Below are 19,930 nucleotides of genomic sequence, written 5' to 3'. Positions count from 1 at the left end.
TTATGTTAGAAAATGTCTGTGTAAGTTAATTAGAAAGAACCGTTGACCCTGTCACTCGTCATGTTGATATCTCTTTGTATCTTCATATAGCTCTGACTTTTCATATATAGCTGTAAATGCACATGTACCACCGATGGTCGTTTTCGTTTGAGAAGAAACTGAATCTGAATCTGACGGACCAAGAATCCTAGAAAGCCTGAACGTGAGAGTCAGCTCTTGTCTGGATACGGGTCGCTTCCAATTAGTCGTGCATGCGCTCATTTTTCAGAGACTTTCTTTAACGCCTCTTTGAACAGACAGTATTTACGCTGTATTACAGCGTATCTGCTTCACGTGGTAGGAAAACTCGAAGTCGTCAAAGACATAGACGTATACTCCTTTGACGCAGAGGTTTGTTGTTGACAATCAAAATAAATAAACAAATAAATAAATTGATTAATTAATAAATAATAATAATAATAATAATGATGATGATGATAATGATGATGATGATGATCAACATCATCATCATCATTATCATCATCATAAAATAATTCGTAATTCTGCAAAGCGAACCGCGTGAGTTTGCCAATATTAGCTTAGAAGAAAACCTTTATTACTAGATGGTTTATAACAGGCATTCGGGAATTCTATTTGAAGATTTTCCAAAAAGCATTCAAAACGATAGTGTTGCAAGCATGATTTATTGGTACCTGTTGCTTGGACGGACACTCCCATACCAACGGTATTTCTTGGAGGAACAAAGGTGGTGTCGGTCGCACCAGATCTTGCTCTCCACGCCGCAAGGTTATTCTGACCTTGACCTTGACCTTGACTCTGACTCGCAGGCCATGAAGTACCAGCGGTTGTTGGTCTTGTCATCGTTGGAGCAGTAGGAACGGAGTTTCCCGTCTGACCCTGGGATCCGAAATTGTTCTGTCTGCTGGTCATGGAACTCGTCGGAAGTGGACCGTTGGGTAGTAAGGCTGATGACCCTTGAGGATCAGCGTTCTGGTCGGGAAAGAGAGCTCCTAGTCCCATTACGTTCTGTTGTATTGCTAGCGCGGCGTTCGGTTGGGGGTTACGTTGAGCCACACTGGACACGCCTGAGGCAACAACCCTGGGAGGGATTTGTGTGTTGCGGGAACCATCTGTCCATGGCGACTGCGGTTGAGGGATGGAGGGAGTTGGCTGCAGAACCTGGGGGCCGGTCCACCCCGGGGCAATGCTTGTCACCTGGGTGGCAGGATTGGTCTGGATGATCGGGGGTGCTGAAATCGTTATTAGGATAGGATTGTCAGTGTCAATGACAACGGATACACGTGTTTGATGACATGCATGAGGATTAGAAGTGACCGTATTTAGAATTATGATTTGTTTATTTGTTTGTTTGTTTATTGTTTAACGCCGCACTAAGCAATATTTCAGCTATATGACGGCGATCTGTAAATAATCGAGTCTGGAACAGACAATCCAGTGATTGACACCATGAGCATCGATCCACGCAATTGGGATACGATGACATGCATCAACCAAGCCAGCGAGCCTGACCACCCGATTCCGTTAGTCGCCTCTTACGACAAGCATAGGATTCTGAGCGTAAGTGAGAACAGGCATACGAAGTCAAACGAAATTATATAGGATATGGGGATGTTTTAATCATTTCATGCTTAAATTGATCACTGACTGACCTTAACAAATTAAAAGAAAAAACAACAGAAGTAACTTGAGATTCATTTCATCTGGGATCATCTCAGAGTACCGTATTAACTCACGTTGTCGGCCCTTGCTGTTCGTGTAAGCGCTCCTGTCCTTCACCATGACGGACGATGGGACAATGAGTTCGGGGTAACTGGTCCGCCCACACTGCACCCTCATCCCGTCCCTGAAGAACTCCGCCATACACCCGCCACAGTAGTTAGGCCTGTAGAGTAGAAATTTTCTTGACATTTGGCAAATACGTAATTAATGAGAGCTTGCTTAGTTTAACGCCGCTTTGAACAGTATTTCAGTCACATTGGCTTGATGTGAGAGTGAGTGAGTGAGTACAGTGTTACGCCGCTTTTAGCAATATCCCAGCAATATCACGGCGGGGGACACCAGAATTGGGCATCACACATTGTACCCATGTCGGGAATCGAACCTGGGTCTTCGTCGTGGCGAGCGAACGCTTTAACCACTAGGCTACCCGACCGCCCCTTGATGTGAGAGGAAAGCCAAAAGTGATGTAGGCCTCAGACCATTGCCACGTTTGTGATATCTGATAGCATGGCTTGGGTGTTCACAAACCTTGGATCTAAGCTCGGGCGAGTTTGGTGCTGACGGATCAAGAGTCTAGGATTCGAACCCCCGACCGTTGGTTTCTGGCACGATTAAATGACACCTTAAATCACTTAGTCATCCGTGCTCACTATCATCATCATCATCATCATCATCATCATCCTCATCATCACCACCAGAGACATACCTGCATACGGCGTCTGGCATCCCCCTACACGTTGAACGCATGCACGGGTCGTCGCGACATTGTACACGCATCACTTCCGGGGGGCACTCTGGAATGGCAAATGACATCCTTCATTAGCTGGTTAAAAGAAGCAACATTAATATAGGTTTACACTGAATGTATCAGCTACTCTCAACGCCTCCATGGTCTCATGGAGAGAATGTCTGCCCGGAGTGCGAAGGGTCGGTGGTTCGAGCCCTGGCCGCTTCATGCCAAAAGAAGTGAAAAGATGGCACTTCTTGTTTCCCTGCCTGGCGCTCGGCATTAAGAGGATAAAACAAGGACTGTTCGGCAGGGACATCAGTTCTTAAGCGGTTTTAGTCCGGAATAGTACAAGCAGCCACCCACACGCACACACACGCAAATACGCACGCGCACGCACGCGCACGCACACACACGAACACACACGCTCGGTCTCTCCCTCTCTCTCTCATCATCATCATCATTTATTGTATTCTGGCCATAGGCCCATATACATGCAATAACATTATATATATACAATTTTGTACATGTACAAGTATAAACATGCAGACTTATATGCACAGAGATGTGCACGTGTACAATTTTGCGAAAAATAACTCACACACATTCACACATACATACATACATACATACATACATACATACATACATACATACATACATACATACATACATACATACATACATACATACATACATACATACATACATACATACATACATATGTGTACACACACGTACACACACACACACACACACACACACACACACACACACACACACACACACACACACACACACACACACACACACACACACACACACACACACATACTGTCTGTATGTTTATAGAATGCAATAAACTCTGACGTATGTCCCCCTTACCATTCTGAAGCTGTTGTCTTTGATCCGGCACAATTGCTAAAAAAGAAATAAATTGAATGAAAGTTACAAAGTAAAATCTGGACCAGACATTCCAGTGATTGGCCGAATGAAGGGATCTGGTTGTTGGGTTGATATTGTTTCAACGGCGTTGGTGGATGCTCATGCTATCACTCACTGGTTTGCACTGTTCCATTGTTTACAAGTCGCCGTGATAACGTTTGGTTCACGATAGTTTCATCATCTTGATTCTCATATCAACCAATCGAAAATCATCGAAACTGTCTTAGACAGACCAGTGGCTGAGTAGCGACCAAATCCTTTGGCTGAAATGACACAGATCATCCATTTTTAAATCCCAGATCCCTGTTTTTAAATGCCTTGGCCTTCAACCATTCCAGGGTCCGATGATCGTGGGTTCGAATCCCATACTCGCCTCTGTCAGGATCCATGTCAACCATGCCTGCACCCGATGGTTTCATCAAAGGTACTGAACCCTACAATCAGAGCCTCGTTGGGATTTCCTGATACATAACACTGGGGCTTGGATGGCCCACTCGTCACTCAGGGATGCCAGAAGGTTATGATCGTGGGTTCGAATCTCAAACTCGCCTCTGTCAGGATCCATGTCAACCATGCCTGCACCCGATGGTTTAATCAAAGTAGTGAACCCTACAATCAGAGCCTCGTTGGGATTTCCTGATACATAACACTGGGGCTTGGATGGCCCACTCGTCTCTCAGGGGTGCCAGAAGGCTTTGATCGTGGGTTCGAATCTCAAACTCGCCTCTATCAGGATCCATGTCAACCATACCTGCACCCGATGGTTTCATCAAAGGTACTGAACCCTACAATCAGAGCCTCGTTGGGATTTCCTGATACATAACACTGGGGCTTGGATGGCCCACTCGTCACTCAGGGATGCCAGAAGGTTATGATCGTGGGTTCGAATCTCAAACTCGCCTCTGTCAGGATCCATGTCAACCATGCCTGCACCCGATGGTTTAATCAAAGTAGTGAACCCTACAATCAGAGCCTCGTTGGGATTTCCTGATACATAACACTGGGGCTTGGATGGCCCACTCGTCTCTCAGGGGTGCCAGAAGGCTTTGATCGTGGGTTCGAATCTCATACTCGCCTCTATCAGGATCCATGTCAACCATACCTGCACCCGATGGTTTCATCAAAGTACTGAACCCTACAATCAGAGCCTCGTTGGGATTTCCTGATACATAACACTGGGGCTTGGATGGCCCACTCAAGCAGCCACACACACGCACACACACGCACATACGCACGCGCACGCACACACACACACACACACGCACACACACGCTCGGTCTCTCCCTCTCTCTCTTTCTCTCTCTCTCTCTCATCATCATCATCATTTATTGTATTCTGGCCATAGGCCGATATACATGCAATAATATTATATATATACAATTTTGTACATGTACAAGTACAAACATGCAGACTTACATGCACAGAGATGTGCACGTGTACAATTTTGTGAAAAATAACTCACACACATTCACACATACATACATACATACATACATACATACATACATACATACATACATACATATGTACACACACACACACACACACACACACACACACACACACACACACACACACACACACACACACACATACTGTCTGTATGTTTATAGAATGCAATAAACTCTGACGTATGTCCCCCTTACCATTCTGAAGCTGTTGTCTTTGATCCGGCACAATTGCTAAAAAAGAAATAAATTGAATGAAAGTTACAAAGTATAATCTGGACCAGACATTCCAGTGATTGGCCGAATGAAGGGATCTGGTTGTTGGGTTGATATTGTTTCAACGGCGTTGGTGGATGCTCATGCTATCACTCACTGGTTTGCACTGTTCCATTGTTTACAAGTCGCCGTGATAACGTTTGGTTCACGATAGTTTCATCATCTTGATTCTCATATCAACCAATCGAAAATCATCGAAACTGTCTTAGACAGACCAGTGGCTGAGTAGCGACCAAATCCTTTGGCTGAAATGACACAGATCATCCATTTTTAAATCCCAGATCCCTGTTTTTAAATGCCTTGGCCTTCAACCATTCCAGGGTCCGATGATCGTGGGTTCGAATCCCATACTCGCCTCTGTCAGGATCCATGTCAACCATGCCTGCACCCGATGGTTTCCTCAAAGGTACTGAACCCTACAATCAGAGCCTCGTTGGGATTTCCTGATACATAACACTGGGGCTTGGATGGCCCACTCGTCTCTCAGGGGTGCCAGAAGGCTTTGATCGTGGGTTCGAATCTCAAACTCGCCTCTATCAGGATCCATGTCAACCATACCTGCACCCGATGGTTTCATCAAAGGTACTGAACCCTACAATCAGAGCCTCGTTGGGATTTCCTGATACATAACACTGGGGCTTGGATGGCCCACTCGTCACTCAGGGATGCCAGAAGGTTATGATCATGGGTTCGAATCTCATACTCGCCTCTGTCAGGATCCATGTCAACCATGCCTGCACCCGATGATTTCATCAAAGTACTGAAACCTCCAACAATTAGAGCCTTGTTGGGATTTCCTGATAAACAACACTGGGGCTGGGATGGCCCACTCGTCTCTCCGGGGTGCCAGGAGGCTATGATCGTGGGTTCGAATCCCTGCTTACGATGTTAGGTTATTGTGGCTCCCACACAAGTTTGATATAACGCCTTGATATAAGTAAAACACTGCTCACATCGGCGTCAAACCCAACTTTACTCACTTACTCATGCCCATGTTTAAAACTTACCTGTTTGCAAAACGGGTGTCGCGGGCCTTCCGACAGCCTGAACTGAAAATATAAGATACTTGTTGTCAACCGATCTATAGGGTATATGCCATCATATACCATGCAGGGCGACGGGTATACAGACTCACCTACAGGGTATCTTACCGTCATTCATACACACAGGTCCGGAGTATATGCGTAACTCAGCAAAACTCGAAACAGACCACGCCAACGAAACGAGTTACTTCCCTTTACCCAATTCATTCGAATAAACATAGGCTCATTTCAACTGTAATAATAATAATAATAATAATAATAATAATAATAATAATAATAATAATAATAATAATAATAATTTTGCGATGAAATATCGAGTGCTATCCATACTTGTGAGACCATTCAGACAACAAGTATTGTGCAATGGCTTCCTGCTGCGATCTGATGTCTGATGTCTGTGCATGCATCGTGAGACACATTCATTCTTAAGTCTAGAAAGTAAGTTTCACTAACCGGGTAATATTGCTGACGTCACAGGGAGTTCTGAAAGAACAATAGGATGAGATGAGTTCCCGTCATGCAGCAGTGTTAAAGGGGTACTTCGCCGTGACTAACGGACAGACCCAGGTAATTTGATCTTAGTAGTTAAATTCAAATTATCAAACAGAGTGACAGGCAAATGATTATCGATTTGTAGCTAAGGATTGCTATGACTGCATCAAAACTGTTTCAATTCAGACATAGCACTAACTAACCATGTTCCCGTTCACCGGTACTCAACGAATTTTGACCCGTAGATTTAGGCTTGGGCCGGTAATTCACGTGAGTGTCAGTCCCTCTGGTCGACACATAAAGTACCCAATAATTTTTATTGTTTAACATAACATCGGTGATTGTTAATAAATCATATTTTTTAGAACGAAGTCAGCTTGTCTTTTATCATCACAGTTTCCCGTTGTTAATATTTAGTGCAGGGGAAGAACATTTCGCTTGTTTCGAGGATATATATCTATTTTTAGCGACTTAATCTCGAACCAAAGTGAAACGAGTTTATCCAACATGGCCGTTTATGAAAGCAGGCGAATCTTTTTAATATTGTTGAGAATGTCCACAAACGAACAAATGATGAATTAGTAAAATCAGCCAGTGATAATACTGATTGTGATAGCGGGATTATAAAGCCAAAAAGTGCCACAGAAGCTAAAGCGACAAAAATCAGCAAAAAAATCTGTTCGTCTTTATGCCGGGTTGTGTACAACCGTGAAAGCGCAATCACCGAATCTACCATAGAACATTGGAAGCAAAAACATTTAAATAGCAAATGTAGCAACTAGTAAATATATCGGTTTGATTATTGAAACCGTCAAATTACTGATGAAGAAAACCCTGATACTTTTCCTTTGTTTGTTTGATAAATGGCGGGAAAGCTGAGAGAAAAAATTCTGAAAAACGATACTATTCATGAGGGACGGCAGAAATAATAAGGCGTATATATGTCACCGCCCCCAACACTGTTCGTCCTGAGAGGTGGTTTCCGAATTAACTAACAAGGTCGGGAAAAAAGGTTTCCAGATTATTGGTGTCTGGACTAACGAGGTCTGGAAGAAGAGTTTCATGATTAACGGTGTCTGGACTAACGAGGTCTGGAAGAAGGGATTCATGATTTACGGTGTCTGGACTAACGAGGTCTGGAAGAAGGGATTCATGATTTACGGTGTCTGGACTAACGAGGTCTGGAAGAAGGGTTTGATGATTAACGGTGTTTGGACTAGCGAGGTCCGAAGGAACGGTTTCATGATTAACGGTGTCTGGACTAACGAGGTCTGGAAGAAGGGTTTCTAGATGAAAGGTGTCTGGACTAACGAGGTCGGAAAGAAGGGTTTCATGATTGACGGTGTCTGGACTAACGAGGTCCGGAAGAAGGGTTTGTTGATTGACGGTGTCTGGACTAACGAACCCGGGGTTGAAGGTGTCTGGACTAACGAGGTCCGGAAGAAGGGTTTCTAGATGAAAGGTGTCTGGACTAACGAGGTCCTGAAGAAGGGTTTCATGATTGACGGTGTCTGGACTAACGAACCCAACATAGACGGTGTCTAGACTAACGAGGTCCGGATGAAGGGTTTCCAGACAAACGAAATTTCAATGTCTGTCAGGTGTTTGTCTGAACGTAAAGGAATTTATGCAAAGCAATATCACGTAGCAAATGAACCATAAGGAAAGAAGCCAATCTGCTTACCGAGCCCAAAATGCACTGCAGGAGAAACAAGGCAAAAAAGTTATATGAATTTACCAGTAACTGTTGCTTCTCCGAAACAGCAATGGTTGTAAAATTAATTTCAAAATATTTTCGTTTTTTTTCCTCGTTTAACAGCGCATATTCCAGCTATGTGACGGCGGTCTGTAAATGATCTAGTCTGGACCAGTGATTGAAATCATGAGCATCGAATAACGGAATTTGAATACGATGACGTGGATCAATCATACTGCGAGCTTGACCACCCGCTCGATTGAGTCGCCTTTTATGACAGGCATAGCTTGCAATAGTGATTTCAAAACAAGCACAAAAATAACTTGACATTCTTTCAGCAACACGTCTGATATATGCAACACTAGTTAACTTAAACGATCGGAGCATCTTGATCGCTAGAACGAGTGTCGATGCTTTATTTAGAAGAGGAATTGAATCAAACCGGGGTTTGACAAAACCGTAAATTCCTTACGTGGACCGTTGCAGTTGACTTGCCCGAAACTTGTATGCCACACAGGTCGACAGCCGCAACGCATATACACCAAACTGAAAATAGAAAATATGTGAGTGAGTGAGTGAGTGCTTCTCTCATTGTAGGCATGAGTGAGTGAGTGAGTGAATGAGTGAGTGAGAGTGGCTTCTCTCAGTGTACTTATGTGAGGAATCGAACCCGGATCGAGCGAACGCTTCAACCATCAAGCTACCTCGTCGAAGTCATAGGCTAAGTTAGTATATTGGATTGGCATTCATAACTTGCATGTATTTTTATTTAGTGTTTGCACTCGCGCATATATATATATATATATATATATATATATATATATATATATATATATATATATATATATATATATATATATTATTTTAAGAAACAGATTCTACAGAGTCGCTCCCCTTAGATGTGCCAGGGTTCAGCAATCACCCTGATCATGGTCACTGGTTTGTTTGCACCATGCTCGTTGATTTCTTTCTTTCTTTCTTTGTTGTTTAACGCCGCACTCAGCAATGTTCCAGCTATATGAGGGCGGTCTGTAAATAATCGAGTCTGGACCAGACAATGATTGATATCATGAGCATAGATCCACGCATTTGGGATCGATGACATGCATAAACCAAGTCAGCGAGCCTGACCACCCGATCATGTTCGTCGCCTCTTACGACAAGTATAGGTTGCTAAAGACCTATTCCACCCCGGATCTTCACGGGTCGCTCGTTGATTTTAACAAAGCGGAAACGTTTAGGACGTGACTGTGACTCACTGTGATTGATTGAGTATGGTTTTTCCCCGCTTTTAACAATATTCCAGCAATATCTCGGCGGGGACAAAAGAAATGGGCCTCACACATACCCAGCTGCGGAATCGAACCCGGGCCTTTGGCGTGACGAGCGAACGCTTTCACCACTAGGCTACCCGACCGCCCGTGACTCACTGGGGACTTTCCTCCAACATCCCACTGACACGGGAGACAACTGGGCTACTTTTCAAGAACGGTAACTCTACCTGCATGTGGCTTGTGGGTAGAGAGGGCACACAGATGATCGGCATGGGTTGAACCAACACGTGATGATGTCCACGAATGTGCAGCGGTCATCTGAAACGTGTGGCGTTATGACAAGATGAACACATTATGACTGTAGGTGAAGACATTGTGGCTATAGGTGAAGACATTGTAACTGTAGGTGAAGACATTGTGACTGGTGAAGACATTGTGACTATAGGTGAAGGCATTGTGACTATAGGTGAAGACATTGTGACTGTAGGTGAAGGCATTGTGACTATAGGTGAAGGCATTGTGACTATAGGTGAAGGCATTGTGACTATAGGTGAAGACATTGTGACTGTAGGTGAAGACATTGTGACTATAGGTGAAGGCATTGTGACTGTAGGTGAAGGCATTGTGACTATAGGTGAAGACATTGTGACTATAGGTGAAACATTGTGACTATAGGTGAAGGCATTGTGACTATAGGTGAAGACATTGTGACTATAGGTGAAACATTGTGACTATAGATGAAGGCATTGTGACTATAGGTGAAGGCATTGTGACTATAGGTGAAGGCATTGTGACTATAGGTGAAGGCATTGTGACTATAGGTGAAGGCATTGCGACTGTAGGTGAAGGCATTGTGACTGTAGGTGAAGGCATTGTGACTATAGGTGAAGGCATTGTGACTATAGGTGAAGACATTGTGACTATAGGTGAAGTCATCGTGACTATAGGTGAAGACATTGTGACTTTAGGTGAAGGCATTGTGACTATAGGTGAAGACATTGTGGCTGTAGGTGAAGGTACTGTGACTATAAGTGAAGGTATTGTGACTATAGGTGAAGGCATTGTGGCTATAGCTAAAGACGATGGAACCCTGTTATTCCGTACGATACCGTTTCTAGTGATATCGTCCTGGTTACGAATTTGACAATTTAACGTTGTTAGCGTGAAACTCATAATAATATACATAAGTATTTATAGACTGAAATATTTAAGCAGCCTTGGCGATAATGAAATAAATCAAATGACATAACTCACGTTGTGAAAGAAAAGCTGTTGTAGTCTGTGTGATACCTGCAAATGAACAAAAAATGTAACAATAATTGTAGAATAGACGAGTTTCCATGTCCCGTCACACCATATGATGAGGATGTTGTTATTATTATTTTGCACAGATAAAAAAAAAAAAAATGCAAACCCACCCAGAACTTTCCGGAGACTATGAAGACTACCCAACACTGCAGCCTTCTGCATTACCCAGATTGTCAGAAGGGCTGTATTCCTGGTAGCAAACCCGGGTACATACTCTTCCAATGTCAGTCAACAGATTGGGAGGTCCCAATCCTAGGGTTCCAAGAACACTGGGGAGTCGGACAACTTGGTACTTGGGATGCAAGCGTGTCATTTCGAAAGCGAGGACCGCATATTTGCCATGTATTTGCTGAATCTGGTCAATCATATTAGTGTCAAAAGGGACAGAAAGTTCAATGATATAAATGATTTCATTGGATTTATCCAAAAGGACAAGAACAGGTTTGTTGGCCCGGATACGTCTGAGGCTGTAAAACCGGCCTATTCAGAAGAATTTTGAATTTTTCCATAACGCCCTCTACATATTCTGGGTCGTACCATGGATGGACCTCTGTGTCAAAACAACAAGCATGGCGAAGTATGTAATAAAATCATCGAGCTACAGCATTCAACTGAAGTTTCATTTTTGGTGATCTGTTTGTCATCATAACAATGGTTTATTACTAGCTTGTTCCTTCATACGTCCCCTACGACTGTGATCCATCACGTGCGATGAGGCGGGCTGATTGATGTCTCCCAGCATGTCAATGTAGTGATCTATTGGTTACATGGCCGGGGTTTGATGCTCGTGATAAAAACGAATGAATAATGCTGAGACAAACATAAGCGTAAGTCATGTGACCGCAAATCCAGATTGGGGCTTCTGAAGGCTGGTGTAAAATCAGATTGAGACCTAGTGGAAGACGTTAAGGGGAGCTGGGGTTTAACGTCGTTTTTATAGCAACGTGTGTGTGTATGTGTGTGTGTGTAGGGGGGGGTGGGGGGGGGGGGGGGGAGGTTGCGGGGGGATGCTGATTGTACTGGTCGTGACTAAAGCCGGTGATAAAGTACCTGCCCAATGAAATACCATGTCGCAGTTTAACATGGATAACCCACTGCACTGGCTCTTGTATCTCCTTTACGACCAGGCAGGGTAACAACAAGTACCATCTTTTAGCATCTGTTGGTATGACGCGGCAGGGCATCGAAGCACTGTACTGGTCGTGACTAAAGCCGGTGATAAAGAACCTGCCCAATGAAATACCATGTCGCAGTTTAACACGGATATCCCACTGCACTTGTATCTCCTTTACGACCAGGCAGGGTAACAACAAGTACCATCTTTTAGCATCTGTTGGTATGACGCGGCAGGGCATCGAAGCACTGTACTGGTCGTGACTAAAGCCGGTGATAAAGAACCTGCCCAATGAAATACCATGTCGCAGTTTAACACGGATATCCCACTGCACTTGTATCTCCTTTACGACCAGGCAGGGTAACAACAAGTACCATCTTTTAGCATCTGTTGGTATGACGCGGCAGGGCATCGAAGCACTGTACTGGTCGTGACTAAAGCCGGTGATAAAGAACCTGCCCAATGAAATACCATGTCGCAGTTTAACACGGATATCCCACTGCACTTGTATCTCCTTTACGACCAGGCAGGGTAACAACAAGTACCATCTTTTAGCATCTGTTGGTATGACGCGGCAGGGCATCGAAGCACTGTACTGGTCGTGACTAAAGCCGGTGATAAAGAACCTGCCCAATGAAATACCATGTCGCAGTTTAACACGGATATCCCACTGCACTTGTATCTCCTTTACGACCAGGCAGGGTAACAACAAGTACCATCTTTTAGCATCTGTTGGTATGACGCGGCAGGGCATCGAAGCACTGTACTGGTCGTGACTAAAGCCGGTGATAAAGAACCTGCCCAATGAAATACCATGTCGCAGTTTAACACGGATATCCCACTGCACTTGTATCTCCTTTAAGATCAGGCAAGGTAACAACAAGTACCATCTTTTAGCATCTGTTGGTATGACGCGGCTGGGCATCGAAGCACTGTACTGGTCGTGACTAAAGCCGGTGATAAAGAACCTGCCCAATGAAATACCATGTCGCAGTTTAACACGGATATCCCACTGCACTTGTATCTCCTTTAAGATCAGGCAAGGTAATAACAAGTACCATCTTTTAGCATCTGTTGGTATGACGCGGCTGGGCATCGAAGCACTGTACTGGTCGTGACTAAAGCCGGTGATAAAGAACCTGCCCAATGAAATATCATGTCGCAGTTTAACACGGATATCCCACTGCACTTGTATCTCCTTTACGACCAGGCAGGGTAACAACAAGTACCATCTTTTAGCATCTGTTGGTATGACGCGGCTGGGCATCGAAGCACTGTACTGGTCGTGACTAAAGCCGGTGATAAAGAACCTGCCCAATGAAATACCATGTCGCAGTTTAACACGGATATCCCACTGCACTTGTATCTCCTTTACGACCAGGCAGGGTAACAACAAGTACCATCTTTTAGCATCTGTTGGTATGACGCGGCTGGGCATCGAAGCACTGTACTGGTCGTGACTAAAGCCGGTGATAAAGAACCTGCCCAATGAAATACCATGTCGCAGTTTAACACGGATATCCCACTGCACTTGTATCTCCTTTAAGATCAGGCAAGGTAATAACAAGTACCATCTTTTAGCATCTGTTGGTATGACGCGGCTGGGCATCGAAGCACTGTACTGGTCGTGACTAAAGCCGGTGATAAAGAACCTGCCCAATGAAATACCATGTCGCAGTTTAACACGGATATCCCACTGCACTTGTATCTCCTTTAAGATCAGGCAAGGTAATAACAAGTACCATCTTTTAGCATCTGTTGGTATGACGCGGCTGGGCATCGAAGCACTGTACTGGTCGTGACTAAAGCCGGTGATAAAGAACCTGCCCAATGAAATACCATGTCGCAGTTTAACACGGATATCCCACTGCACTTGTATCTCCTTTAAGATCAGGCAAGGTAATAACAAGTACCATCTTTTAGCATCTGTTGGTATGACGCGGCTGGGCATCGAAGCACTGTACTGGTCGTGACTAAAGCCGGTGATAAAGAACCTGCCCAATGAAATACCATGTCGCAGTTTAACACGGATATCCCACTGCACTTGTATCTCCTTTAAGATCAGGCAAGGTAATAACAAGTACCATCTTTTAGCATCTGTTGGTATGACGCGGCTGGGCATCGAAGCACTGTACTGGTCGTGACTAAAGCCGGTGATAAAGAACCTGCCCAATGAAATACCATGTCGCAGTTTAACACGGATATCCCACTGCACTTGTATCTCCTTTAAGATCAGGCAAGGTAATAACAAGTACCATCTTTTAGCATCTGTTGGTATGACGCGGCTGGGCATCGAAGCACTGTACTGGTCGTGACTAAAGCCGGTGATAAAGAACCTGCCCAATGAAATACCATGTCGCAGTTTAACACGGATATCCCACTGCACTTGTATCTCCTTTAAGATCAGGCAAGGTAATAACAAGTACCATCTTTTAGCATCTGTTGGTATGACGCGGCTGGGCATCGAAGCACTGTACTGGTCGTGACTAAAGCCGGTGATAAAGAACCTGCCCAATGAAATACCATGTCGCAGTTTAACACGGATATCCCACTGCACTTGTATCTCCTTTAAGATCAGGCAAGGTAATAACAAGTACCATCTTTTAGCATCTGTTGGTATGACGCGGCTGGGCATCGAAGCACTGTACTGGTCGTGACTAAAGCCGGTGATAAAGAACCTGCCCAATGAAATACCATGTCGCAGTTTAACACGGATATCCCACTGCACTTGTATCTCCTTTAAGATCAGGCAAGGTAATAACAAGTACCATCTTTTAGCATCTGTTGTTATGACGCGGCAGGGCATCGAAGCACTGGTCTTCCGTTCTCCGGTTAGACGCGCTATCTATTACACCACAGATTAGAAGGCGTTTATCGTAGGTGGGTTGATGTCGGATAGGCGAGGCGAATTTGGGTTTAACGTCGCGACCAAGATTATTGCACTTACATTGCGGCGTGCTTGTTCGGACTAATGCCGATTGTATCACTGAGATCCATGCCACAGTTTAACATGAATACCCCGCTCAGACACAGTATACTCACTCCGAGCCCACCACTCCTTGTTTTAGCCCCTTAATACCGAGCGCCAGGCAGGGTAACAACAAGTAACATATTTTAACGTCTTTCAATATGACACTAGACCACGGACGCGGTCAGAGGTCGGAACAGTACATAGCCATGATCTCGCAGCTACCCATATATAACCGTATCTATAACCACGAAGTATCCATATCTCCGAGTGAGTGATTGAATGTTATTTGAAGCCGCAATCTGACAAAGCCCCGGTTCTGACAATATTCGAATCTAGGCCAGATCAACCAATGGGTGATAGCGTGAACAACCATCGGGCATACGATGTCACAGCCACGTCATCGAGCCTGACTATCCGATTCCGATGTTCGAACGCCAAACATGAGGACGTATTATAACCTAGAATCCCATTTATTTATATGTATACCACGACGGGTCCTACATCTTTTTTATGTTTGTTTTTGGTTTAACGCCACACTCAGCAATATTCCAGCTTATATGACGGCGGTCGGTATTATAATCGATTCTGAACCAGACAATCCAGTGATTGACATCATGAGCATCGATCCACGCAATTGGGATACGATGACATGCACCGCCCGATCCCGTTAGTCGCCTCTTACGACAAGCATAGTCGCCTTTTAGGGCTATCATGGGTTGCTGAAGACCTATTCTACCCCGGATCTTCACGGGTTGGACCTACATGTAACAAGACAAAAACTATGGCTCTTCCATTCTTCACGGGACTTCACATTAAGACGCCCACTTGCGGCTATGCGTTGTTGAAGTCTTCCTAATTTATCACTGTTCGTGAGGGAATATGTTTGTTACAATAGCCTGAAGCTACAGGAGTAGGTAACATGCTTACTAAGCATGGCGGAATCCTAAACCTAAAGTCGGTCATGCGCGGAACGTACTTCCGGTCATATGGCGAGGAAGATTAATGACATGTTTCACGAAAGCGGAAACGTCACTGACGAGATATAGGAGGTCGTAAAAGTCATATTTCTACATCGTAATACTTTTAACCCGGTCAGAGCAAGAACATGTTTGAAAGAGCAATACAGCAGATGGCTTGGATGAAATATTGTGTGTGATATGATCACATGTGATATCGAACGCTGATGTTAAAATGTCAGTGTCTGGTTGTCCAATGTTACATGTTACATAGTTCTCTCGTCAGGTTTGATTCGCTTGAGAACGTAAAGCTGTCGCAGAACTGTCGTAGTTGTCGCATATGCGTGCAGAATTGTACGATGTGTGTGGGAAGGGGGGGAGGGAAGGGATCTACAAGAACCTGCTTTTCATTCGTCACCACTCGCTCCTTTCCGTAACCTGCAAGAAGACTCGTCCCCCTATCTATGAATGTTATGTGCGAAAATACGACAAACCAATCAGAATAACGTTTGATTTCAAGTTCTTCGTCAAAGAATCCCTCAGGAATAATTTATGATTTTACATACATGTGTATGTCTTGCATCTAGAAATATACCCAAGACACAGTTAAATGTGTTCAATCATAATGCATAATTCCGCACGTCCTGATGTGCTTTAAATTGCATCTGAAATATATATCATATATGGGGAAATATGTGTGAATCATTACGTAACGAGTTGACAATTGTTTTGGGTATGCCCGTTTGCGCTAAGACGGAACCCGGCCGCATAAATGGCCACGAGAGGGGCACGAGTCGCTCTTCGGCTTTTCCCGGAATAACACGAGTTGGTCACGAATGCCTGCTTCTATCGGCGACCATCCTCGAATATCTAGTGTACTGTGTCTCAGTTATATAGTAACATCGTTTCGGAAGTGACGCCAGTAGTCATCACTCGTCTTCACCAACTTCGCAGTATTCCATCGTTCATTAGAGAGATTGCCCGACAATTTAGAGTGTCGTACCTTTCAAATTGGGAGGAATAAGATTCTTTGAAAGGTTATACTTCCGCCGTAGATGTCATAATAGAATAGGAATATAATATATAATATATATTTGAGGACGAGCTGCTATCGATTTTTTTTAACTTGTAAATGTGGTATATATGTTATTTTTTACATTGGAAATATTCACCTTTTGTGTCAGTTGGCATGTCGTAATATTTCTACATTTCGTATGACTACACCAATTAAATTTTCAAATGCATGTTTTATATGCTTAAAAAGGAGGGAGGTTGACTCATCTCTGTTTGTCAATAAGAAATTTAACACACTAACGGTACACTCTGGCGCGACCTTGTGCGTCTTCAACCGCTAGTCCATGACAGTTATTAATGATTGGATGAAGTAGGCCACGGAACGACCAATCAAAGACAAGGAGACAAAGACATACATCCGTCACGTGAATCAAAGGTGTTTTGGCACAATGGGTGTTTGTTTGAGGATGTCCTTGTCGTTGGTTTCATAGCCAGCTATTTGTTATCCGTTTCACAGACTTCTTCACCCGAAATTATCAATCATAATAATTCCCAACAACAATTAGAAAAACGGAGTAGACCGAATGTAACGCGATGATCTGAATCCGCGTTGTTCACACTCTATGATGGTCGTGACTTGGTCATGCAAATAAAACCTTTGTTAAAATATTAATTTGTAATAATTAAAAATGTTTCTAAGGTCAAGTCACACCAGAATAGTTTGAGGCCGTTCTAATATGTACTAGAGGTAAATAATGTTATAAACACATTTTCTTTCTCTTCAAAGGGGCGGTCGGGTAGCCTAGGGGTTAAAGCGTTCGCTCGTCACGCCGAAGACCCGGATTCGATTCCCGACATGGTTACACTGTATGAAGCCCATATTGGTCCCCCCGCCGGGATATTGCTGGAATTTTGCTAAAAGCCACGTAAAACAGTACTCACTCACTTTATCTTTCGAACTACATCCCCATGGAGATTCCGGGTTAGAGAAGGTCGGGGTAACCTTTCGTGTCTCCCTTTGGGAATTCCCGTTTAAAACAGACCCCTAACAACCTGTACTGGTTGTATAATCCGACCAAATTAATCGAGCGGTCAGGCTCAGTGAGTTGTCATCTTACCCCGACGGCGAGGATCGTTGTTCACAACATTGATCATTGGATTGATTGGTCCAGACTCGAAAAGTCTGTCTGTCTTAATATAGCTAGGATATTGCTGAGTGTGGCGTTAAACAACACACAACATCTCTAGCGAGACCCACAACACACATCACTGACGTGCTTCCACGGCCATCACAATTCCAGTTCACATTACATAAAAAAAACATAGAAAGTGCGGAGCTGAATTTGGACTGGAAATATTAATCTTATTTTTAAATTGAAATTAAAAACAATGTGACAGAACTGGGTTACTCTCGTCTCCATTATTCTATCCAATCACGACATGCTAAATGGGAACACGACCATTTCATTGTTCTTCATTATGTCACAGGATGGGTTTTTTAACTGATCTTTCTTGCTGTCCCATTTGTTTTGTGTTGAACATTCTAGTAATGACTAAGACACATTGTGAGGCCATGGTCCTAGCCGTGACAAGCGTTAACGATGAACGATCACCTGTAGTCTATATTTGACACATAGGCTACAAACACACTTTAATACAAAGGTATCTGAATGCACGTGGCTCACACACTATGTTGGTCGTGACGTGGTCAGCAAATTATAATCAACAATTGTAAAAATATTAATTTGTGATAATCAAAAATGTATCTAAGGTCTTCCACAGGGTAGTTTGAGGCCGTTCTAATATGTATTGGAGGTAAATTATGTTATACTACACATTTTCTTTAGTGTTCCCATTCACCCTGTTATGACTGGCTTGAACTCAAATATTGAACATTTTATTTGTAGTTATGCATTTACATAATTTAATCAGCAAAACATTAAGATTATACGTCGACAGTGAGATTGTTATAATACAAGTGTATCCTTTCTAACCACATAATATTATTACCACTTAAAATAATAAGGGATTTTTTTGTCATACCGTTCCAAAATACAGGCCACTTTTCGAGTGCGACCATTATGTCATAAATAGGTTGTGAATATATTCATTTCATGAATAAAGAAGTAACTGAAGTATATAAATTGCATCATGGCAATGTGGAGAATAAACCGACAACTGACAGCGGCCTTGACAGCGCACACGCCATCATCAAGGCGACAACAACAATCTGTTTCTCCCTGACATTTACGAAGCCCGTAGAACAACACTCGTACCAGCAACAAGAAGACACATATCTACTCACAGAGTAAAGCGAACATCCTAATGGCTGTGGTCCACTTCATGTTTATCTTGTTAATGTTAACTCCTTGGTTCTGAAAAGTGTTCAAGGTTCGTGCTGCTGCCTGGTCAGCTTGTATTGAGCTTGTGTTCTGGGGAAGATGTTCTCAATACCTACCGCCCGTGACGTATATAGGGCTGTGATAGATTGTAGGGGTGTCGCTCACAGTCGATCATGATGGTGACGTATTGGTACGTCATGACCGTGGGAGTGTTTCTGAAACAGTTTCCGAAAAGTGTGGCATACATGTGACGGAAATTGTGTATTTGTGTATCTGAATAATGTATATTTTTTATTTGAACTTCACTGTCGAAGACTTTCAGCAAAACGTTGTGTCATCGTTTCGTCAGCATGATGGAGCGTTATGTCAATGTTAATGTAATGTGTCTCAGTATTTTAGAAATAATTGTCTATTTAATTTAAAGTTTTTAAGTGAGTGGGTTGGGGTTAGCGCCGACTTGAATAGGAAAACAGACTATTTCGTAAAAACCCACAAACAGGGATATATTGCTGACAGCATAATGATCATAAACAGGGCGAATGAGGAGCTCAGCTGCATCCGGACACACTTAAGGGACGCAACTC

General features: G+C 43.5%; 1 protein-coding gene across 4 annotated transcripts in view; it reads right to left on the bottom strand.

Moving 5' to 3' along the window:
- The window catches only part of LOC124151612, a 28,704-nt gene extending 9,201 nt beyond the window's left edge, over positions 1-19,503 (bottom strand). The window contains exons 1-12 of one of the 4 annotated variants that reach the window (XM_048380863.1): positions 19,310-19,503; positions 10,896-10,931; positions 9,869-9,959; positions 8,840-8,913; positions 8,356-8,370; positions 6,633-6,662; positions 6,144-6,185; positions 5,059-5,094; positions 3,353-3,388; positions 2,447-2,534; positions 1,755-1,903; positions 693-1,250 (exon numbers count right to left, since the gene is read on the bottom strand). In XM_048380863.1, coding sequence (XP_048236820.1) covers positions 693-1,250; positions 1,755-1,903; positions 2,447-2,534; positions 3,353-3,388; positions 5,059-5,094; positions 6,144-6,185; positions 6,633-6,662; positions 8,356-8,370; positions 8,840-8,913; positions 9,869-9,959; positions 10,896-10,931; positions 19,310-19,349 — 1,195 coding nt within the window. In that variant the 5' untranslated portion in view covers positions 19,350-19,503. The remainder of the gene's footprint in view (positions 1-692; positions 1,251-1,754; positions 1,904-2,446; positions 2,535-3,352; positions 3,389-5,058; positions 5,095-6,143; positions 6,186-6,632; positions 6,663-8,355; positions 8,371-8,839; positions 8,914-9,868; positions 9,960-10,895; positions 10,932-19,309) is intronic. The other 3 variants (XM_046524148.2, XM_048380864.1, XM_046524149.2) reach the window with 3 other exon arrangements.
- Positions 19,504-19,930: the final 427 nt, after the last annotated feature.

The sequence above is a fragment of the Haliotis rufescens genome, unplaced genomic scaffold (genome assembly GCF_023055435.1).
Source record: "Haliotis rufescens isolate VD_foot unplaced genomic scaffold, xgHalRufe1.0.p SCAF_33, whole genome shotgun sequence".
Lineage (NCBI taxonomy): Eukaryota > Metazoa > Mollusca > Gastropoda > Lepetellida > Haliotidae > Haliotis > Haliotis rufescens.
Note: the sequence above shows the minus strand (reverse complement) of the source record. Positions and strands in the feature narration are given on the sequence as shown.